Source organism: Acinonyx jubatus, chromosome A1, assembly GCF_027475565.1.
Source record: "Acinonyx jubatus isolate Ajub_Pintada_27869175 chromosome A1, VMU_Ajub_asm_v1.0, whole genome shotgun sequence".
NCBI lineage: Eukaryota > Metazoa > Chordata > Mammalia > Carnivora > Felidae > Acinonyx > Acinonyx jubatus.
This window is the reverse complement of record NC_069380.1, coordinates 65,326,449-65,350,719: the sequence shown is the minus strand read 5'-3', so window position 1 is coordinate 65,350,719 and position 24,271 is coordinate 65,326,449. Positions and strand designations below refer to the sequence as shown.

Below are 24,271 nucleotides of genomic sequence, written 5' to 3'. Positions count from 1 at the left end.
GTTTCTGCATTCAGCCAAACATTCTTAAGCACTGATCATATTCCAAGCAGCGAAATAGTACTGGCAATACAAGGATGGATAAAAGAGCTTCCCTTTTGACTATGGTTTCATGTTTACAAAGGCAGATCGTGTGTAAACAAATTACAATACAGCGTGAAAAGTATCATGATAGGTGTAAGTGGAAAGCCAAGAAGAGAGGCAGGGAAATCCTCTAAGATGCGGAGGCACAGACCTTAAGCAGATGTAGGGTGGGGTGGTGAGTGTGTCCTAGGTGGAGGGAACATTATGTATGAAGCTATAGAAGTCTCTGGAAGCAGTCTGGTATGGCTGGACCATCGGGCGATGGTGAGCTGAGAGGGACCAGGGATGGGGCAGAGGAGAATGATCTCCGAAATACTGAAGAACACATAAGCAGATGAGCAACCTGCCGCCCATGGGGAACCCTGTCCTGCATGATCCCTTAGATTGGTTTCTTTTCCCTGGCACACATCTCAGGAAAAATTCCCCACAAGGCTCTTCTGCCTTCCTTTATTCACCAGTTTCCTCCAAATCCTCCTGTTTTTAACCAGACTGCTCTAGCTCCCCCGCCCTGTGTCTTTCTCCTGCTACATGGCATCGAGCTTCCTTGTCAACGCCCCCAGTGTGGGTGTGCATGTGTCTGCAGGGGTGCAGGTCAAGCTGTCAGGGATCCTGTCTCCTCCATTCTGAGCTTTTCCTGCAGCCCTGTGGAGAGTGCCCTACAACATGCAGGGATGTAAGAAGTGCTTTTTGACATGATGCCATAATCCCTCCCATAAAGCCCCATTTCTCATAGCTCCTTGGGGAATTAATAGGTGGTCCAATCAAACACATTTAAGGAATGCTGAGTTACAAAGGTTTTACATTTTAGAACATCTCCGAGACTTTCCTATGGAAGTGTACTCTTAGAGGGAGCCTAAACTCACCCAACTCTGACACACTTACTTCACAGACTGTGTCACTGGCACACACTTGGGAAATGCTGCCTTGGAGGCCTTTCTGCCTTGTTTTTTGGTACTGGCCTCTTTCATCCTCATGTGTGCGCTGATTCTATTCTCACAGACCCAGGACTATCCCCTTACCCATTAAAACCCACACAGAAACATCTTTGATATTTTATTTCCTGCAGTGAAATAATGCTCTACTGGTGGAATTCTAGGCCACAACAAACTCGTAAAGTGTAATCTTTTATGGGTGTGGAACCTTCTCAGCCTCTGTGTTTACCACATAGCTATCCCTGCCATCTTGGAACACTTTCTCATGCAACTTTTTTCTTAATATCTCTCCTCTACCTAGTTTTGTCTGTTTTTACTCCGGTGCCCTTCATTTGCCTTCAGTTTGCCTAAAATGTTCTCCTAGCCTTACGCAGCCATTTCTGCCAACACTAGCTTAGCTGGGTATAAAACAGGTCACCCTGCTCTCTCTTCAGTTACTCATCATTCAAATGCACCTCCTAGGAGTCACCATCTTGCTTATAAACTTTCTTACTTTCCAACGGAATGGTACTTTATCTTCATATATATATGCATATTTTATGCATCTGGTTTTTTGAAACTCTTTAATCCATAATTACTTTTGGAGATAGTACTTTTACCACATATTTTTGACCCTTGTAAGGTAACTATAATAAGATTTTATTATGACTAAGTTTTTGCTTGGTTTGCTTGGCCCAAAGTTACGATAGTAGCCACAAATTAAAACATACTATTTTCACTCTCCTTACAACGCTTAGCCTAGATGATTATAACCGCCGGGTCACCCTGTGTAACGGAACCTCCGAAGGTCTGTTGAGAAGAAATCAAGTGGGAAGAAACAGTGAGAAATTGCCAACTTTAAAAGACGTGCAAGATTGTCTGTCTCTCAAGAAGTTTGACAATCCCCCTTTCTTCCAGAACTCTACCTTCAGCTTCAGGTTGGTGCTCTGAGCTCTGTTAGACTGGCAGTTTACAATATTTTAGATTTTCATGCCTGCGGTTGTAATGAACTGGAAGGAAATCCAGTGTTGGGAGTCATTTACAAAGCTAAGTAAGGGCTTGATGAGCAAGGATAACAAGGAGCCACTGTTAGGAAACTCATCATCCACCCACTCTAATGGGTAGTGTGGTTTTAATATCTTCTAACTTAGCTATTCAAAACCATCTTTTGTATTTCTAATTATGGCACATATATAAGCACTGTCTTCAGAACCAGGGTACTTCATTAAATATAGTATTTAAAAACATTTGCTCGTGCTCTTTTTCTTTTCTTTTAAATTTATCAGCCATAGACCGTAACAGTGAGGTCTAAGATCTCCGAGGAGTATTACAGACTAAACTCAACTCAAATTATAGCACAGCAATGACATTACAATACTTGAAATTTAAAGGCCAACTAATAATTCTCTCCCTCTAAAAAGACTTTAAGAATTGTAAGGAATAAGTACGGATGCAAATAAGATTTTAAACAAAGATGAATGGGGCTCCAAAAAGGCACGGTGGATAGATTCATGGTCTTCCAAACCAGAGTCTCTCTAACTGTGTGTAAATTATACAACCGATGTGTTATTTGGGGCTGGACAGGAGTAAACTGAATGTAAACGTAGAGGCTGTGCTAAGTGCAACAGAGCTCAGAGTCTGCATTGGCATTAGACACAGACCTCAAGTAGTGTCCAAGGTCATGTAAAGGCTGACACCTAAGACGGTTTGAGAAGGAGTATGCATTCATTTTTTTCCTGTAGTAAACATGCTGTTGAAATGGAGTGTAACCTTTATAGATTTGAGTTAAAGGAGTGGTTATCAAGGTGTGGTGCCTAGACCACCATAATGGGCATCATTTGGGAGCTGGTTGGAAAGACAGATTGTGAAACCCAGCCCACACCAACTGAACCAGAAACTCTGAAAGTGGGGCACGAAATATGTGTTTTTCTTCAGTGATTCCCATGTATGCTTAAATCTGAGGATCCTTGAGTTAGGATGAAGACAATTTGAATTTCCTGCAAAATGGGGAGGGGAAAAAGACAAGGGTAAGAAAAATTTGGAGTTATGTTTCGAAGGCTGAATATAACTGATCACAGACCATGAATCTATCCATCATGCCTTTTTGAAGCCCTATTCATCTTTGTTTAAAATATTATTTACATCCATACTTATTTCTCACTCTCAAGCCAGAGGTCTGTTTAGTTGAGAAATGGGAATATAAGATTTTATATTAATTCAAAAAATATTTCTGATCACTGGCCATGTGCTGGGCATGGTATTGATCCCTGGCAATAAAAATCACAAGAAAACACAGACTGTGTCTTCTAAGAGTTCATAGCCTGGCATGGGACACAGATATGAAGGTAAAAATTGGTCATACAGTACACATAAAAGAGGTGTAATCCCACTGAGCAGTGCAGTAGTAGCAGTGATCAAGAGTTCCCTCCCCTTATTAAGATCATTATTAAAGGTTGGGACTAAGTTGCAGTTAATGAGCTGTAACTCAGAGCTTCCCCTTTCCCTGCCCCATCTCAAGTTAGAAGACTATTATTTAGGTTGGAAACGATAAAAAGAGACCTTTATCAATCGTGACTCTCGTTGCTGACATATTGATTTCTCTCAGGAATGCCCTGGAAGGGTTTGATAAAGCAAACGGGATCCTGGACTCTCAAATGATGAGCCTGCATAACTTGGTTCATTCCTTCTTGAACGGGACAAGCGCTTTGCCACACTCTGCTGCCAATGATCCCATTTTTGTGGTATGTTCAAAGGCTCAGAATAGATGGAAAATTTTCTAGATAATACGTTGGATGTATTTGCTTCTCAGAAAGATTAAGGTTTCATGTGTGTGTGTGTGTGTTTGTGTGTGTGTGTGTGTTTTCTCTGTGTGAACATTGGGATGTATTTATATGTGAATTCATTTTACTCTACACCACACAGGTGGTTATATGGCATTTAAAGTCCCCTCTTTAGAAACCCATGCTTTAGAGATGATTAGCTTTGGAATGACCCCAGACAGGAGTTTATAGTCCAGAGGTGGATTCATAAGTTAGCATAATGATATTATAAATCATATCACAATTTAGCATAATTTATATAATAAATTAGTAAAATGGAAATAATTTCTCAATGATCAGATGAGTGGTGTTGAAGATGAACGGTGGGACCACCATGACCCTTGCATGGAACCCAACCACTTGGCAACTTCGGAGCAGCACACAAGTCCACGGCCCTGTTTGGCGTTTGGTCCTGGGCCTCCTGATTTTGCAAAGCATTCTGCCTACAAATGAGCTGCTCCTTTTTTTTTTTAACTATTCTTTTTTTTTTTATGTTTATTTTATTATTTTTGAGACAGAGAGAAACAGAGCATGAATGGGGGAGGGGCAGAGAGAGAGGGAGACACAGAATCGGAAGCAGGCTCCAGGCTCTGAGCCATCAGCCCAGAGCCGACGCGGGGCTCGAACTCACGGACCACGAGATCGTGACCTGAGCTGAAGTCGGACGCTTAACCCACTGAGCCACCCAGGTGCCCCTCCCAACAATTTTTAGTAATTGAGAGAGCAGTGGCAGTCGCTCGTATTAGCCAGGAAAGGGCTAAAGTTCATGTTAGGTATTTTGTGGTTTGGACACTGTTCACTTTTGTCTGCACTCCGACGCTGGTGCAGAATTGCCTTGGTTTTGTCCTGATCCATCACGGAGGGTCACAGGGTGACTTTGTCTGATGTTGATGTCCCATGATTGTTCTACCTTCGGCAGAACACCCGGGCCTCTCTGATAGTGCCAGGTCAGCTCCAGGTTGTCCAGAGGCTGCTTTTCCACCCCTCCAGTACAGCTTGCCAGCGTTGGTGTAGAAGCTTTAGACATCTTAAACATTTGTATCTCAGCTGCTGAACCCCTAAAGCAGTGTCTCTGCTTTACAGATACTTAACTGACCATCTACTATTTTAACCCCGTCTTCAGGGTTGTGTGTCCTGGAGAGAGTTTCTAAGCAATTAGAAGAAGAAATTTCACCACCGTTCCTTTTTTATTTTGCCAGTGCTTTGAATTTAAACTCTTATCTAGTATAGATTGTATGCTGTAGCAATAACTTTATGTTATTTTTTTCCTAGAGTTTTTCTCACCTTAGTATTAATCTTAACAATGGGTCTTAGCCAGCTCAGGTTGCTGAGTTCTGGAGGCTGAAAGTTCAAGTTCAAGGTGCTGAATGATTTGGTTCCTGGTGAAAGCTCTCTTCCTGGCTTATAGACCACTGCCTTTTGGTGATGTGTACTTAAGCGGAAAGAGAGGCAGTGAGCTCTCTAGTGTTTCTTCTTATAGGAACACCAGTCCCATCCTCTCAGGGCCCCACACATATGACCTTATTTAACGCTAATTACCTGTTTATCGGTCCCATCTCTGAATACAGTCACATTGGGAGTTAGAGCTTCAACGTATGAATTTGAGGGGGCCGTAATTCAGTCCATATCACAGTGTATCCTGAAACCATCAGTTGATAGCAGTTTGTTTTTCTGGACTCCTGGAAGGCCACATGGCATAGTCAAAAAGAACAATGGATTGTAAGTCAAGTAAGTTGTCTTTAGTCCTGAATTGTGCAACCTTGGGAGTCTTACTGAATTATATGGAGCACTCTGCAAAGTGCAGGTCACGGGGCTCGATCTGGTGTCGGAGGAGGGTGTGCTCATTAATGGAACACTTAATAGATTAGAATAATATGAAGCTGCTTTAGAAACTGCCAAGTACAACACAACAGTTATCGTAAAATAACAATGTGTTTCATGGTTGTTGCTGGGAAAGAATTAGAGAACTATATGTTGGCTTTGAATTGCTAAACCTTAATTAAGGTTTTTTATCTTGTTCTCCATAGCAGACAGTTGTGCCCTAAGGCAATTTTACTGACAAGCACAAAGTCAGAGTTATTTCAGAGGTGATTTATTATTTTTACTCCACCCAAGGTACAAAAAAAAAAGGAGATATAAAGGAGGGTAAAGGTATAGCTCACAATGCTCTAAGCTTGCATGATGGTGTGAGGGTCTAGATAGCTTTCTGGGCTCCCGGATGGATGAACTCCTGGCAAGGGTGAGTTATAGGAGATCTGGATACAGAGCAGTAGATGGAGCTGTTTCTTTTTCCCAAAAAGCGTTTCTGCCCTCATATTTGTGTGTAGGAAAACACAAAGGGGTCATCAGAAATGTGGACTCTTAGTCCCAACCTCCAGCAAGGTGGGGGCTTCTGTTTAAAGCCTCCACAGCTGTCTTCTCTCTTCTGTAGGATGCTTGCCTCATTCATGGGTTCTGACTTCATATTTCACATCATTTTTCTGGCTCTTGTCTCAGCCATCAGCCTATGCCAAGGAGTTCTTGTGTCTCCCTTCTCTGGTATATAACTTCACATCTCGTTACCGATCCTGTATTTCTCTAAATAAGATTTTATAGAGCATACGTTTTCAACAATATAATGCATACACACTGTCCCTATTCATGAGGAAAAATGCGACACCACTCCTTACCCAGTGGTAATGTTAGGGGAGAACAGTAGAATCTTCTGACTGATTACGGATTATACACCCCCACATGACCTTTCTCTCCTAGTAAAGGAAATAAAGGCGATGCTGGTAATTTGCTTTTCAGCATCCTAAGTTTCAAGGATTGTTACCTCTTATCTCCCTCTTTGGAGGATGCCTAGTAAGCATGTAGGGCTTCATTCACTTTTCTGTGAATGGCCCTATCGATAACACATGTTTTAGGGTTTGCAGGCCAAATGATCTCTGTTGTAACTACTTCACCCCTGCCACTGTAGTGTGAAAGCAGCCATAGACAGTACATGAATGAGTGTGGTGTTCTAATAAAACTTTATTTAAAAAACAGGTGGTGAACTTCATTTGGCCTACAGGCTTTTAGTTCGCCAACTCCTGCTCTAAGGAGTTAAATGTCCCCTCTCTGTAGGACTATCTCCTTAGTCTGTTTCATTCCTGCTCTAGCTGGGAGCTCACATTATGGCTTTATGGATGAGGAATTCTAATTCTGTGACTTACATGTAGCTCAAAGTTACTAGATGTTTAATCATCCTTATCTTCATTACTTTTACTACCTTTAATATTTAAAATTCTGTTTTTCTTTGGTATCTGTTGTCATGTGCATGTAAATAGACAGAAAGCCAAAGCCTCTCTTTGCAGGCACGGAAGGAATAATGTTTGGGCATGAGTTCCAGAACTCACAGTTTCTTTAGGCTACTTACCTAGGGTTTCATGTTGAAGCCAATTCAGCCTTAAATAATTTTTTCACATATTGAGATCCAGGTTAAAGCATTTCAATTAAAAGAGTGATAGCTTCTAGAATTTCAAATTCATGAGGCAATTTATGCAAATATATTGCATACCACACTTATTAAAATTATTTTCATGAAATCTCTTCAAGCAAGAGAGGTACAAAGTTGTATGTGATCACAATAATGAGTAAAAGATATAATGTTAAAATACAGGAAAAAACTCTGAACCAGTCTCTGAAGTTCTAATAATTCATAAGGTAATTGACAGAAATGCACACATTTATCATGGAAAATAAGATTAGGTCACGGAAATGCTAAGTAGTGCTGTCTTCAATACTGAATTTAGATATTATCTAAGCAGCGGGGTGGGGAGGGAGGAAATCCAATAGACCCTAGAGTTAAGTAGCTGAGTTACTTGCCAAGAAAGAAACTATGTCAGAGACTTAACATTTTCTTCCCAATTTCAAAGCTATTATTCGTAGGGCTGCATTTGGATGTTATCCTTTTAGAAACGTACATTTGGCAAGCACTAATACTTTCAATTTGAAGTGGCTGGGGGATTCATAGGTTGCACATACAATACTCACTGCACAGCTCATGTGTTTGTCACCTTATACACTGAAAATTCTACAGGGGATAAGATGTATAAGTAGTCTTATCATCATTTGCGTTTCTTAACAGTGAGTAATGGTTGCGTAAGATAGCTCCATTAATTTAGAAATATAAAGCAAGAAAAGAGAAAATGAGTTTCCCCAAACAAAAATCTAATGGACTGCATGAAGCTAATTCCCTTATTAATGGGTCATTAATTAGGTCATCATGACCTAATCAATAGGTCATAACAAGTATAAAATGTTTCTAAGTTAGTATGCGTTTAGTTAAAAATGTAATTTAATTTAACTTATTTTTATTAAAAATGTTTAATGTTTATTTATTCTTTAAGAGAAACAGCAAGCAGGAGCAAGGGAGGGGGAGAGAGAGAGAAGGGGACAGATGAACCAAAGCAGGCTCTGCGCTGACAGCACAGAGCCCGATGCAGGGCTCGAACTCACCAACTGTGAGATCATGACCTGAGCCAAAGGCAGATGCCTAACTGCCCAACTGACTGAGCCACCTAGGTGCCCCTAGTTAAAAATTTTAAAAAGATGTATATAGGACATTTTGCTTCTCTCTTCCCAAGAGTGAAGCACTTAAAAATGGATCCATTTAATTTATCTTTCTTATGAAAGAAAAATCATAATTAGGCTAATACCTTGAGTATTTACATTATTGTTGTTTTATGTCAACTTTAAATTTTTTAATAGCTTATGATTCCTAATGATTTATAGTTACAGAAATATTGGCAAAAAAGTTTTTACATGTCCATAATTCCATCTCAATTTTCTGCTTATTTTCTCTCATAGTCTATGTTTGCACAATTGCAATTACAATGCACACATTTTAGGTTGTTACATAGTTTCCTAAATGTTTTCATTTAAAAATTTAAAAATAGATAATACTCATAAGAGGTTCAAATATAAAAGACATGAAATGAAATGAAGTCTCTCTAGGCTATCCATTATCATTTTTTCCTATTCTTCCAGATATAATTTATGAATATACAAATATGTTATCTGAATGGTAGCATACTATAAACATTCTGTGAATTCATTTTTTTGTGGCTTTTTTTCCTTTCCTTTTCTTTTTTTATACTTATTCTAAATTTTTCTGTATCCATTTATGAAGGGCATTCTCATTCCTTTTTTATGACTGTATTGTATTCTACAGTGCAGATTTATCCTGAAATTTTCCACCAGCTTTTTATCGATGGGCATGTAGGTGGTTTCTAGTCTCTTGCTTTGCAAGCAATGCTACAGTGCATGAGCATGTAGGGTAAGTGAGAACAGAATTGCTAGGTCAAAGATTAAATAAGTGTATTTGAGGGGTGCTTGGGTGGCTCAGTCGGTTAAGCGTCCGACTTTGGCTCAGGTCATGATCTCACAGTTCATGGGTTCGAGCCCCACATCAGTCTCTGTGCTGACCGCTCAGAGCCAGGAGCCTGCTTCAGATTCTGTGTCTGCCTCTCTGCCCCTGCCCCGCTTGCACTCTGTCTCTCTCTGCCTCTCAAAAATAAATAAATTTAATAAAAAATTAAAAAAAAATAAGTGTATTTGAAAGGTCACTAGATATTGCCAAATGGCCCTCCTTAAGGTTGAATAATTTTCCCTCCAACCAGCTATGCAGCAGAGTGGCAATTACCCAACTCTCTCTCATTAATCCAGTGTGCTATTCCACTTTTTCATCTTTGCTAATGGGATAGGTGAAAATGGTATTTCAGTGAGCTTTAATTTGCATAATGAAGTTCAGAATCTTTTCATGAATTTACGTTTCCTTTTGTGATCTATCTGCTCTTGTAGGATAATGACTTTTGGAAAGACAAAAAAGAACAACTAAAGGTTCATAAGAGAATTAGTGAAAGCGATCTGTTCTCTATGTAAGTCAGTAACAAAATACCACATCTTCTTCTGACATTTTAGTTGTCCCGTAAATCGAATTCTCTGTTCATACAAAAATGTTGTTTCTAGGTTTCACCAGGGTTTGGGAAGTCACTTTGATCATTGACACCACACCCAGCGTCTAGAACAGTACCTGGCACTAAGTTGGTGCTCGGTACGTTTTGTTAGGAGACTGTTTACATTGCTAAGCATCTGTTAATGTGCCAGTCTCTATAGTAGGCATCATGCAAACACAATCTCTAACTTCACAAAACTGTGTGTACTAGACTGCCCTCCTCATGTTAAATATGGGGAAAACGAAGGTCAGAGAGGCTAAAAAAATGTGTACAAGAGTGTATGAACCAGTAAGTGGCTGAACAGAGATCTTTAGATAAGTTTCCTACTCAAAAATTTCCCCAAGTTCAAGGAAAAATGAGATAAAAACAGAGAAGGAGGCAGACCATAGAGATGCTTAAATATAGAGACCAAACTGAGGGTTGCTGGAAGGGTGTTGGGTGGGGGCAGGACTAAATCGGGGATGGGCATTGAGGAGGGCGCTTGTCAGGATGAGACTGGGCGTCATATGTCATGATGAATCACTAAATTCTCCTGAGACCATTATGACGTATTTGTTGCCTAGCTTGGATTTAAATAAAATTTAAAAAATGCTATAGAAAAGAAAAAAAATTTCCCCGTGTTGAGTCTTCTAGCTACAATCTGCTTTTTGTCAGTTTAGACAATCTTAATTTAATCCTTTCACAATAGCTTTTATTATAGCTGAAGAAATTTAGTCCTGTTAGATCATGTTAATAGGAATTAACACTAATTGGTGAAGGGCAAGTTAGAATAATTTTGCTTGGCTTTTGAAAAGAAAGGGCATTGGTTTTATCATGATTAAATGTTCCAGTTTTTAAATGCTACACTTATTTATACAATACATGTATTTTTAAACGTCTCAGATAAAGTCACTAATTCTTAAGTAGTGTAACATCTTGGTGAGTTTTATGAGAGCCGACGTATTGGTGGCTGGCCATCCGCTTGAGCTGGGCCTCCCAGGGTGGCAGGGTTTCTATTCCCTCAGTCTGGGAGATAGTTTGGCTTTGGAACTTGGCAGGAGCTAAAAGGTACCTGAAGAAATTCCTTTCAACTCTATACTTTATATGGATAAACCCATGCTCTATTGAGAACTCAACCTATACTGAGAAATGAACTATATACACTTCATTATGGATGAAATTAAGTAGCATAATGGCAAACCACATTTCTATGTAAATCTAAGGTGGTTAGACCATTGATGTGGGTTCCTTTCTCCTAGTGCTTTCGTGATCCCTTAGACACGCATGCCCTGGGAGTACCTCAGTTCTTATCTAGAATCTCTTCTAACATCCCTGTGGTTCCCTCGTTCCCACCTGCTTATGACATACAATGACTTCTTTTAAAGCTGTCGTCCTAATAGCAGAACCTCTTGTAGTCCTCTGTGTGCATGTGTTCCAAGTTTAATCCTTGAAATATAAGCTTTCTTCCTCAAGGGCTCAACTGATATTTCTTTTTTCTTTAATTGAGATATAACTGACAGGTAGAATTAAGTTAGTTTCAGGTGTTCAACCTAATGATTCAATATTTGTATATATCACAAGACAGTCACCTCAGTAAGTCTAGTTACATCTGTCACTATACATAATTGATATTTCTTTTTAAATACATGCTTTTAAATGAATTATGCTATATATATTCTAAGTATGCTTATGTATACTGTGCATACAATGCTATAATACAAGTATATGTGGACTATCTACGGGACTCCTTCAAAATGCCCGAAGATGTCTTCCATTCTGTCTGCTCAGGATGCAGTGAGAAAGTGGCTAGGGAAGGATAGGGAGAAGAGGTATGAGCAAAATGGAAAACACACAACATCCTGGCTGAGCACTGCCTGCAAGACTATTAGTGCTGAAAAGTCCTTTTTTCTTATGACTGTTTCTTGTCTCACTAAATGTGCTGCATATGGCATATCCGTCTCCTTGTGGCACAGCGTAGTCTCAGTGGAAGCTGGGTGTTGTTGAACTATTTCATGCCTGTTACATATGGTTTCTTTAGGGAAGTGTGAAACCAACATTCTGATCGCATATTGCTTCAGATTCTTGCTAGAACAAGGCAAGAATACATACATATTATCATAAAGTCGTAAGCAGGATGAGATCTCATTTTTTTAGGAATTACAATCAGGAATTGTCTTATTTAGAAATTCCGACCTAACTTTTATTTTTTCTTAAAAGTTTATTTATTTTTGAGAGAGACAGAGAGACAGAGTGTGAGCAGGGACAGGGGGTAGGCAGAGAGAGATGGAGACACAGAATCTGAAGCGGGCTTCAGGCTCTGAGCTGTCAGCACAGAGCCCGACACGGGGTTCCAACTCATGAGCTGTGAGATCATGACCTGAGCCGAAATCAGCTGCTCAACCGACTGAGCCACCCTGACGCCCCCCAACCTGACTTTTTCTTTGTGCCTTCTACCCTAAGTTCTAAATTGGAACCTCCCATATGAAACTCAGGGTCTATTGTGTGACTTCCTAGGGATTACATATGAGTTCTCAGACGAGCAGAGCATTGTCACAATAATACTCACTTTGACCATGACTGATGTCTTCTGGACATCACCAGCACCAGTGTGCTGGTCTTTGATGACGTACCAGTGTCTTTGTGGTCATTGTGGCAGGAATCCGAACATGTAGACATCTAAATGAAGGTTAGGTTTGATAGTAACTTTATCCTCCAGTGATCCTGAAAAAGAGAAGCTTTCCCTGTATTTTATCCCAGTTTCTTTATGTCTATAAGCACAACAGCCGTTGATTGATTGCTTTCTTCTGCAAGGGTTGCATTTAAAAATTTTTACCTTGAAAGCCCACAGAATCACATTTTCTTCAATACTGCCTCCAAGGTGAAACTTTTTTCTTCCTGTACCTATCCTTAGTTTGTTGGAGCGAGAGAGACTAGGTTTGTGTACCAAAATTTGTAACCTCATTTCTGAAACACTCAATTAATTTTATCATTATTGTTTTTTTATTTTTAGAGAGAGAGAGAGAGAGAGAGAGAGAGTGTGTGTGTGTGTGCACGTAGGGGAGAGGGGCACAGGGAGAGAGAGAATCTTAAGCAGGCTCCACACTCAGTGAGGAGGCCAACACAGGGCTTGGTCCCATGACCCTCGGATCATGACCTGAGCTGAAATCAAGGGTCAGACAGTTAGCCAACTGAGCTGCTGAGGCACCCCTGAAGCGCTCCATTTTTAATTCGGAAATATAGCTATGTATCTCCGTAGCAGACATAAGGCAATATCAGTGTACTGTTAGTTTACTTTTGCTTTTGTTTGTTACCCTCAAATTACATTTGGCCCTTAAAGAGAGATTAACCGAGCTCACTTTTAATTCGTGTCAAACAAAGATACTATTAGCTTCTCAAGAGCAATTGAAGGCATCTTGTTCAAGAACAATGTTCACAATTCTAACAAAAATACCTATTCTACAGCTTGCATGACTTCTTATTGTGGGGGATATGTTATTGCTTGTGGTATTGTGTTTATCGCATTCTTTGCATCTCGTTAGCACACACTCGCCTGTTTTTACTACATTCTATAAATTGGCTACTCTGTGTATAGCTCCTACTAGAGCATTTATTGTATAATGTTTTTATAGCCCTGCTGAGACCTATAATCTCTCCTTATTACTTTTCTCCTGTTCTTTTATCTCCCCAAATTATGAATTGCTGCAGAGTCTTGTCTCCTCCTTAATTATTTACACTTTGCACTGGGTGAATTCTGGTGCTTTCCAAGAGTTATTTGCCTCTTGCAGTACTAAATCTGGATCTTTCCATGTCTTGAGAATCCCTTCTCTCTTTTCCTAATCACAGTTTGATCTCTGACTTGAACTCAGACAGTATCTAAAAGCTCGAGATATTGTGTGGCTTTCTTTGCAAAATGCACTCTGGTACACCCCTAGATACTTTTTCTATGTATCACGTAGGGTTTGGTTCAGCTGCTTAGAACAGAAAACCTGTTATAGAAGTCCAAGCAAAAAAGAGGATTATTTTTCTTTTTATGTAAAAGAGCCCCAGTGGCGGGCAGTCCAGGGCTGGTGTAGTATCTCCACAGTCATCATGGACCCTTCTGTCTTTCTGCTCTACCTTCCTTGGTGAGTGACCTCTTTTCCTAACTTTGTTAGTTGGCTGTTAAGATGCCTGCGGCAACTTCAACCGTCACATCCATGTTCCATGAAGCAGCAAAGGCAAATGGAAAGGGAAAGGGGGACACTCTTAAGCTGAGACCATGACCTTTAAAGAGCTTTCCTAGAAGTCAGATCCAGAGACACTTAGTTCAATCTCAGGGATAATTTGATACATTGCTTCACTCAAAATACAAAGCAAGTTACAACGGAAGAAGAGGAGAATGGATGTTTGGTAAGCAACCAGGAGTGCTTGCTGTCCTTAGGCATTCCACCCCTACTGCGTGGGCTCCATACTTGCAGTGAAAGCTGTGTTTAAGCCTGGCAGGCTCCCCAGGTTACAGCTAGAGGAGGAAGCACAACTTCTCTCCCTGGGAACCTTCTAACCTTATCCAGAATTCCCAGGACATGAGGAACCTTTTCAGGAACCTACACCAAAGCTAACACATAGTCCTTTTTCCAGGGCTGATGCCCCTTCTCAAAGATGACTTTTACTAAACTCTACTTGTAGGAAACATTGAACATTTGCAAAATCACGTGTCTTCCAAAGCTGTTGCTTTAAACTTTACGCCTTTATTTCTTTGAAACTTCAATTTTGCTACTCAAAGCTGAGACTTCAGAATTCACAAAAATCTTTTATCTCTGCAAAAGCCCGGCCTGGGTCTTAACATTTGATGTTTTTGTTTTTAAGATGATTGTCTTTGCCATGAACTGTAAAAAATCCATTCAGGGGAAAAAACTATCCCTTGAGTAAATGACTTGATTCCTTTAACTACCCTCTCTGTATCCATGTGAGACAATACAGGCAGAAAGTTCTTGCTGTTGCCTGATAGGGACAACTAACCACCAGGAACCTTGGGTAAGGTTTGAAAATGTTATTGACTAAATTAACAACAGTAGCATAAGCCAAGAGGGCAATGCAGTTAAAGGTGCTAAGTGCAAAGAGCTATGAATTCAGACTGGGAGCCATGAGGGAAGATACTCGAGGGCAGGAACCATTGCATTGGTCCTTGATGAACCGATGTCAGAAAACAGATGAAACAGCATTGCAAGCTGAGGAAACAGCACCAGCTAGAAAGGGGCCAGTTTAGTTGAATTGTACAAAAGATAAAACTACTTTGCCTGGCACAGTCTTTAGGCAACAACTCCTTATTAAACATCACCTCTGTCCAGGTTGCATGCTAAGGTCATGCTTCAAAGGTAGAAAGACCTGATCTCTGACCTTTAGGAATTAAGGGTCTTATTGAGGAAAATAGATAAATAAGTAACAAGTTATAGTAAAATTTGGCTAGTGTTCTAATTGGAGTACAAGGAATAATGGTGGTTGGGTGAATGAATTCATTTAATAAGCATTTATTGGAGTAAGTACCTCCCTGCGCCCATGTGACAGGTTCTCGGATGACAGTCACTTGGGACCCAGGGGAAAAGAAGGGGACAGTGTCCATAAGTCCTTGAACTTACAGTCTGAGAATAAAAAGAGGAACCCAGCATAAAGGTTGAGCTGAACTCTCACATTTATGTCCTGTTGCAAAATTGGGGCTATAAACGTGGAAACTTTGCTACTAAATATTTTAAAACATGAAATAATTGCTGTATTTGAAAAGGACTTTAATAGTTTCCTTGAGGAAATAAAAATGAGTACTGTGCACATCATAACATTTTTTAGATTCTCTTTTGCTAGCATAACACCCAAAATCCAAATGAGAGGGTTACAAAATGAGTATACAGAAGATTGGACCTGGTGAGAATAATTTGAAAACCTATTTTGAAGATTTTCTTCTCCCCTTCCTTCCTCTCCTTCCTCCACCTCTCTCCTTCTCTCCTTTCTCTCTATCTCTTTCTTTCTTCCTTCCTTCCTTCCTTCCTTCCTTCCTTCCTTCTTCCCTTCCTTTTCTTTTTCTTCCTTCCTTCCTTCCTTCCTTCCTTCCTTCCTTCCTGTCTGTGTTGCAACATTGTTAAACACAGCCTCTTTCTCTTCTGTTAAAACCAAAGCTTCTGAATATTGAGTAGGATATCTATCTTGTCATACTTGCCTTTATTCTCAACTTAATAATTAACACTTATTTACTGAAGGCATCAGATGTTCCCAAATGAGTGTTAAATCTGCAAATGAACTTTCGTTTGTTCACTGACAAAGAGGTTTGTGATCCTGTTTGGAGAGATGCCATGCAGCCTTGAAAACTGAATTAAAAATATCAGTGGTTATGCCACTAAGATAAAGTTGGGTATAAAGAAGTTCCTCATGTCAAGAAGAACACCATTCCATTTTAAAGAAAGCTCCAATCTGATTGGCCTGATTGGAACAGACAGGTCAATGTCAAATGCCATGTGTCCAACTGTCTTGTAGGTACTTCATTCCTTTACTGATGCCATTTTTGATGAGTGGATGAAAAGATCCAATCCTCCTGTGGATGCCTGGCCTCAGGAACTGGCGCCCATTGGCCACAATCGGATGTACAACATGGTTCCTTTCTTCCCTCCCGTGACTAATGTGGAATTCTTTTTAACTGCAGACCAACTTGGCTACAGCTATGCCATCGATCTACCAGGTAATGAATGCAACTTCTAAGTGGGTAATTCATGCATCTTCTAAAGAACTTTTCTTTCTTTTTCAAAATATAAATCAAGACCTTACACTGATGTACTCAGGTTTGGTTAAGTCAGTTGGCAATTTTCTACAATATATATATATATATATATATATATATATATTTAGCAAAATGTGCCTTGGAATGACCAATTAACCATCAGAAAAGGGACTGGTTGGATGACTGAATTAATAAATAATAATATGTAATAAATAAGTAATCCGAATCAATAAAATACCAGCCATGGTTTGAAAGGTCTACCCAATAAAATCAAAATGCACTAGGCCCATGTGGACAGGGATTAGCAGGATTTAGCCGTCACTTAAAGAAGGGCTGCATACAGGGTTAGGCAAGTGCAATACTTGCCCTGAGCGCAGAGTTCAAGGGGAGACAGAAAAAATTCAGGAATTGAGATAAATAATAATGCAATGCAATATTTTTCAGAAATCAAAGTTAATGCAAAAAAGATGAATACACTATCAAAATTTTATTAAAGACAGGATTGTGTTGTTTGTTCATCCACTCCTGCATTATCTTGTGACAACACCAATTGCTTCCAGTTAGCCCATATCACCCGTGCTGGGTGGGTTTATGAGATTGATGTTGGCCTGCCAACGCATTGGACTACATGGGGCTTCACCTGTGTTCTTCATCGCCGTTCTTTAAGTCATGTTTTTAAGCTTCAGATTTTTTATTAGCTTTTCCCACTTGTCAGAATATGGGAGGATATTTTGATAAGTGTCTATACACAGGCACCTATTTTTCTATTTGCTGAGACCCCAGTATGGCACCACGTGCCATTTAAACCATCTTAGGACAGGCTGAGAGAGAAAAGGTAAAACAATAAAAAAATATCTTACTTTGTCAAGAATCCCCCAAAACACACAGCCCATCTGCTGGTGAGTTTTCCCTGTTTGTGTCTATTTCTCTTCCCTAAATCTCAGCCTACGATGTAATCACAATGACTTCTGAGCTCACATCTCTCTCTGACTTCAGAGTCTTTCAGGCCCTGGAACCTGTCCCTTGTTTTTCCTTCTAGTCCTGCAACTTTGCCTACTTGTTCTCCTTACTTATTTGAAGTTTCCTTTCTTTGGACAGCTGAGATATCTTTTTGAAACTTCATTTTTTTCTCTGGAATTGAACATAGTAATAATCAAAAAGTTTGGGATGTGCATTTGCCCATTCTTCCATTTCCTCTGACATCAGCTAATTAACAGGTATAGATTGAGAGTCTAAATATGCCCAGAAGGCATTAACTCATTAGAAGACACAAATTAACGTTTCACTTAATGGTCTGACAAAGAAATTTACAATCCTCTCTGAGGAGACATAACTGTAACCTAAGGTCGGAGAAGGGAGTGGAAGATTTGGGAAAGGCTTCTTGAATCAGATTCAAAGATGTGGGGGATCTTCTGAAGGTGAGGTGGAAAGAAGGGAGCATTTTCGACTGAAGAAGGGCAGGGACAGAGCTGTGAAAGGTGCAGTCTGTATAAAGGACTGTGTGAAGACGCTTGGTCGGAGAAGAAGGCTTGGGGAGAAGATTACCCGCATTAAGTTCGAATCTGATTACTGGGGACCTTAAAAGCTAGGCAGAAACCACACTGAGATGCCACTTTCCACCCATTAGGATGGCTATTACAGACAAAGCAGTAAATAACCAGTGTCACTTAGGCTGTGTGGAGTAATTGGAACCCTCCTGTACTGCTGGGGGGAATGTAATGTGGTATATAGCTTCTGCGGAAAACAATATGGCAGTTTCTCAAAAACTTAAGTATCAAATTACCATATGATCCAGCAAAGATTCGAAAGCAAATACTCCAACAGCTATTTGTAAACCTCTGTTCATAGCAGCATTACTCACAATCGACAAAAGAAAGAACTCAATGTCTACCCAGGGCTAGATGGATAAACAAATTGTAGCCTATGCATGCGATGGAACACTACTCAGCCTTAAAAAGGAAGGAAATCCTGTCATATGCTATGACATGAAGGAATCTTGAAGATCTTATGCTAGATGAAATAAGCCAGTCACAAAACAGCAAAAACTGTATGATTTCACCCATATGAGGTATCTAGAGTAGTCAAGTGTATAGAGACAGGGGCTGGGGGCTGGGGGATTGGGGAGATATTATTTCAGTTTTGCAAGGTGAAAAATATCCTGTGGATAGATGTTGGTGAGGTCACACAACAGTGTGAATGCACTAACGCCACAGAACTGAGCATTTAAAAATAGTTGTGATGGTTAAATACATGTCATATGTGTTTTACCACAATTTAAAAGAACGATCATTTTTTTATTCATGAGCAAAGAAATGGCAGAATAAAATCTGTGTTTTAAGAATAAGGTTCTGGCAACAGATGTTGGATGGTAGCAGGAGGAGAAAAGTTACCGACAATCTTCTTGGAGAAATTGCTTCAGGGTGAGTAGGGGCCATCTGTGGAATTGGAGGAAAATCCTAGAAGGAGGATTTTACATTTAGGCAAATGCAGGATGTAGAGTAAGAACCCGGGTCAGAGAAATCGAATTTAAGAATAGCTGGCCAATGAGGTGCCTGGGTGGCTCAGTCAGTTAAGTGCCAGACTTCAACTCGGTCATGATCTCACCTTTCACAAGTTCGAGCCCCGCGTCGGGCTCTGGGCTGATGGCTCAGAGCCTGGAGCCAGCTTCAGATTCTGTGTCTCTCTCTCTCTGCCCCTCCCTCCCTGTCTCTCAAAAATAAACACAAGCAATAAAAAAAAAAAAAAAAAAAAAGAATAGCTGACCAAGGAGAAGGGGATTTTTAAAGAAATGACAAACTGGCATAAGTATATTAACATGAAATCCATTAATTTTGTGGAGAGTGCTTATAAAATAGATTTAAGTCAAGTATTAGATTTATCATGTGGAAGATTCAGATTACATTCACAACTATTTAAATGGGTGCAAACTTCATCTGCTTCTGCTATTGAATGTCTCCTGTTATAATAGCCAATCTGACCTGTCTCACACATTTATCATCCTATTTACAGGTAGAGAAGTAGTTGAAATTCTCCATTTGAGGGCTGTATATTTTGCAGTTCCCCAGATACTATTTTAGCATACACGTTAACAAATGAGATTCTAACTCACGAAAGTAGTTACATACTTCCTTGGAGGGTTTACTCTGCATAAATGTTTGTCGTAAGAAATTTAAAAATGCAATCAGCTGTATGTAGATAATCAAATGCCATTTCCTCAAGAAAGACAATTCTGGATATGACAAAGTGTTGGTGGGGAAGGGAAAGATAAATTTTATCCTGGCCGGTAGAGTTTTGCTTTATCAACAAAAAATGCACGTGAAAAACAAATTGGTGTATTCTTTTCTTCTCTAAGAGTATTCAGCTGATGAAAATCCCCATTGTCGACCCTTCTTTTCTGCTTTTATTGCAGTTGAAGAAACTCCAGGTTGGTCCACAACCCTCTTGGTGGTTATGGGAATGTTGGTGGCTCTGGTTGGCCTTTTTGTGCTGCTGTTTTTCCTTCAGTATAGAAGACTTCGAAAAGGCTACACACCCCTAGTGGAGACACATTTAAGCAACAAGAAGTACACAGAAGAAGCCTAGAGAGCTCACGCCTTTCCCTAGAGAAGCGGCCGTAGGACCCTGCTGATGTACAAACGAATCCTCGCTGTCCCTCCTTTAGTTGAAGATGTTTTACACGGTTCTTCCTATTGTAGTGATTATCCCAAACACAGAAGACGCTTAGCTGTAGTTGCTGGTTTACTTGTTTAACAGACTCAAACTGGAATGTTTGAGGCTATTTCTCTCACCAAACTAAGGTAGAGCTAACAGTTTATGGTATCTGATAATAACTTCCACACTGATTAAGCCTCCTCATGTTCTGAGAACACACACACATGCACGTGCGCGCACACACACACAATTGATAGAGTTGGTTCATTTTAATTTGCAGGTCAGTGTAATTTGAGACCTGGGCAAGATCGTGGTTCGATTTTTTCTTAGCCCAAGTGTCTTCATTTGTAATGGGGTGGGGGTAGGGGGGGCAGGTGCTTCCTGAGTCTCCATGAGTTTAGCTCTAAACATCAATGCTTTTAGGTGCCTTCCTGATTGTCTTTCCGAGGCCTGCTGTGTCTTTTCTTCTGTAGCCTTTACAATGTGCTTGAAGATCCTATTTTCCAAATAGGATGGAGAATGACTGACTGAATGAATGAATGATCAGTTTGATTCTCTTTCGTAAATTAGACTTTCCAGAATTTGTCAAAACCTGCAGTTCTTAACAGTAGACATATCATGAGATTCCAGAGCTGGATAAACATTGATCCTATAGTGATAAATAGATGAAGGGTTAAGTTATAGAGTTTCCTAATTAATATACTGTTTTAAGTCTACTAACAAGTATAGAAACACTTCTTCGAGGAAAGGCTGACTGGAAAAGGCTGTGAGGCTAGAATCCTGGATATGGGACAATTTGATTAGAGTTTCATTACTCTGAGGTCTCATTTGGCTGATCCTGAATGAATTACTTTACCAAGTAGCCTCTCAGATGAGAAATTATTCATGTATAATGCCGTTGGTTTATTTTTAAGAGCTGACTTTAGATTTACTAATGCTGCGCTGTACTGACAGTGACCTATGGATGCTAATCAATTAAGTCTTATCATTTCAAAAGCAAACCATTCATACAAAATGCGACAATGCAGAATTAAATGGTTGTGTTCCACTAAGTAATCATTGTATCGTGAGACATAAGAATGGACAATCTTTACTAAGATACACAGACTTACCAAGATGACCCCTACTTCTGAGAAGTTAACAGTTACTGAGATTTCAAGGTAAATTTCCTCTGCTCATATCTGGCACCTGTGCTTCAGGAGTGAGGCCAGAGTTCTAGAAGGTAGCCTGTGTGTCCACTCATTTCAACTCCTCTTTACTGGAATGGATGTGTGTGAAGAATGGGTGGGAAGAGGACCCTGGAGCTAGATACTTTCTACATAAGGGGGTGTGGTGCTAAAGGGTGTAAGATTCATCAAGACGCAGTGTTATCCCCTGGAATGAGACTGTGAAAGCCAGAGAAATGGACAAGGCCCATTCTGAACTGAATTTGAGCCTGAGTCTCGTAAAGCTACAGGTATATCTGAGAGTGGGCTCAGCACATGAGAATCGAGGTAGCCCAGGGCCCTTTGTGGACCTTTTCTAACCACAGCCACACATAGATCTCATTCCTGCCTTTAACAGTATCTATGGAAAATTCAGCAAAGTTTCATGAACGTACTCTAGTCCGGAAGGTTTACTCTCCGAACTTGGGGTTGTTGAGGAACACAGTTTTACATCCTGTTTTTAAGCTAAAAGAGAAACGTTAAAATGAGACATAATTGTGCATGGTAGGTGTGTTTCTGAAAAGTTACGTTTAAATCAATGATATGTTAAAAGTACCAGGGGAAATTACTTCTTATAGATGAACTATATGAATAATTCTACAAAGCAAATAACCACCTCTAGCTTACTTTTCAGGTACATCAGAATTTTCATTCATCATATTCCCACACGATTTATTTAAAGCAAGATCTATCTGAGGTAGAAATAGAGGGTAATCACTTACACTTAGCTACTTTTATCTATAGTGAATGCAACTTTTTACAAACATTATGTTTTATAATGTCTTCCTAAGAGAAACGATTTCCTAATTTTATAGTCCGTAGAAGAGGAATAAAATTTTCTAACATTTTCTAACATCACAATAAATCAATGATGAATGCCTTTTATGAAATTTAAAGGTGGAGTGAACTTGTTGGAATGAAAAAGTTGGTATTTACTTACATTGAATATTATGCAAATAAAGTCAGAAAATACCAGGAAGCATTGTACGGTTGTATTTCTCAATAACAGTGGAAAAACTCCAACCTTGAAGAAAATGAATAGATCACTGTATATGCTTCTATCCTCAGTATTAGAAAAATTGTATGTAAATGAATTATGGTTTCGAAAGAAATGCTTTTATAAAGCAAACATTCTGAAGTGAAATTAAACCTAATAGCTACCTTTCCTTTGTGAATGAAACTCTCTTCTAATTGTAAAATTCCTTGCTATTAATTTGTGTTCTGCTTAGGATTTAACATTGTTAATTGTAGTAATCCTAATGAGTAATTTTAATCTCATATTAACAAGAAGTAAAAAAAAATTATTAAAGAGAAAAATGAAAAAAAAAAACCACGTTTTGCAGACTTTTGTCCATCTGTTGGGGGCTATTGTTTTTTAATTTGTGAACGTCAATTCCCATCTTTTTCGCACTCAATATACATATATTGGAATATGTGTGTGTGAGTGTGTGTGTGTGTGTGTGTGTGTGTGTGTGTATAAAACACATAATAACTACTTCACTTTTGAAAATAAGTTCTTAAACTGATGTTTCTACTATCGTCTGAGTTTCTCAGCAATTGCTACTTCTTGGCTCTCAATTGCAGGGCTAGAGAATCCAGACAGCAGCCTACTCCCAGGTGACAAGTTACACTCGATGTCTCCACAGTCTAAAGACTGATCTTGGGGTAAGGTAGGGGAGTAGGGTGGCTACTTGAAGTCACTGACCGGGGAGGCAAGGTCCTGCAGCAGCTAACTTGCTGATCCTCTTGCAAACTTGCGATCATTTTGTTGGGGACGCAGAAGAAAGGAGTTAGAGTCAGTGAAGTATGTGGTGTTCGCTTCCATGTTTAGAATCTAAGCTTCCAAAGGTCAGGTTGGATGCCTCTCTGTCCAGCTTCAGTGCCATTGTATCAAAGCACTTTAAGTGCTCAGAGAATGTGGGTGGTTAACTGATACAGGCGTATAAAGAGTCAATTCGCTCCCCAGTGGGGACATAATTACTCTCCTCAGTGCAATGGCAAAACCCCAAGTTGACCTCTTCCTATTTCTGCAGAGTCTTGCTCCTCCTGAGTGCTCTATAAATATTTTTAATGAATAAACTGTTCTCAAAGTAGAACTTTTCATTCCGGGCCTCTGGCATCTGTTTTAACATGTGCCGGAGAAAACATAAGATAGTGGGATCTTGAATCCCTGCCATGAAATTAATAACAACCTCTCTTTCAGATTCTGAGTTGTACATACGCTGTATGGAACTTTATTCCATCCAACCCAATGCAAGGGAATACTTTCAGCTGTATTTTCTTGTCCCCACTGTTGGCAGGCCCCAATTCTACCATTTACAGGGACAAGGATAGAAAGCGAAGACTTCGTGGTATCATTTTAGGGCCTTGGACTATCTGATGTCTTAAAAGCTTTCTTTCAGCGGAAGGTGTTAGTGGCAAATTAGTGCCTTTCTTATGCAGATAGACCCAGGAGTTTGTGCAGAAACTCCCCAAAGATGGCATGATACTTTGACTTTAGCTACAATGGCAATTCAAGCTGAAGATAACCCCTGTGAATGTAATTACGCTTTGGCAGGTAGTTTAATGAAATCTTGAAAACAGCATGCAAGAAAATGATGAGGAATGGGATAAGTTAAAGTTTTCTAAAAGAAAACAAAACAAAACAAAATTCAAGGTTCCTGTTGAAGACATGTACGTCTCTCCATTTTCATCAAGATTATGTCCATTTGGCAGAAACCGTTAACCCACTTGTGTTATTTGCCCCACCGACTCAAGTCAGACTTCATGAATGTAATTAATATGACTGAATTTGGCCGTTTCTCAAGCCATTCTCTGCTATAACTATCACCTCATCTCCCACATGGAATTGTGCTCTGTGTTGTAAACAAGGCCTCATAGAAAGACTTAAGCTTGTCCTTTATTA

At 39.7% G+C, this 24,271-nt stretch overlaps 1 protein-coding gene across 1 annotated transcript in view; it reads left to right on the top strand.

The window, feature by feature from the left end:
- DCT (dopachrome tautomerase) overlaps positions 1-22,674 on the top strand; it is a 35,238-nt gene extending 12,564 nt beyond the window's left edge. The window contains exons 5-8 of the mRNA XM_015082429.3: positions 1,751-1,930; positions 3,598-3,733; positions 16,270-16,471; positions 19,920-22,674. Coding sequence (XP_014937915.2) covers positions 1,751-1,930; positions 3,598-3,733; positions 16,270-16,471; positions 19,920-20,092 — 691 coding nt within the window. The 3' untranslated portion in view covers positions 20,093-22,674. The remainder of the gene's footprint in view (positions 1-1,750; positions 1,931-3,597; positions 3,734-16,269; positions 16,472-19,919) is intronic.
- Positions 22,675-24,271: the final 1,597 nt, after the last annotated feature.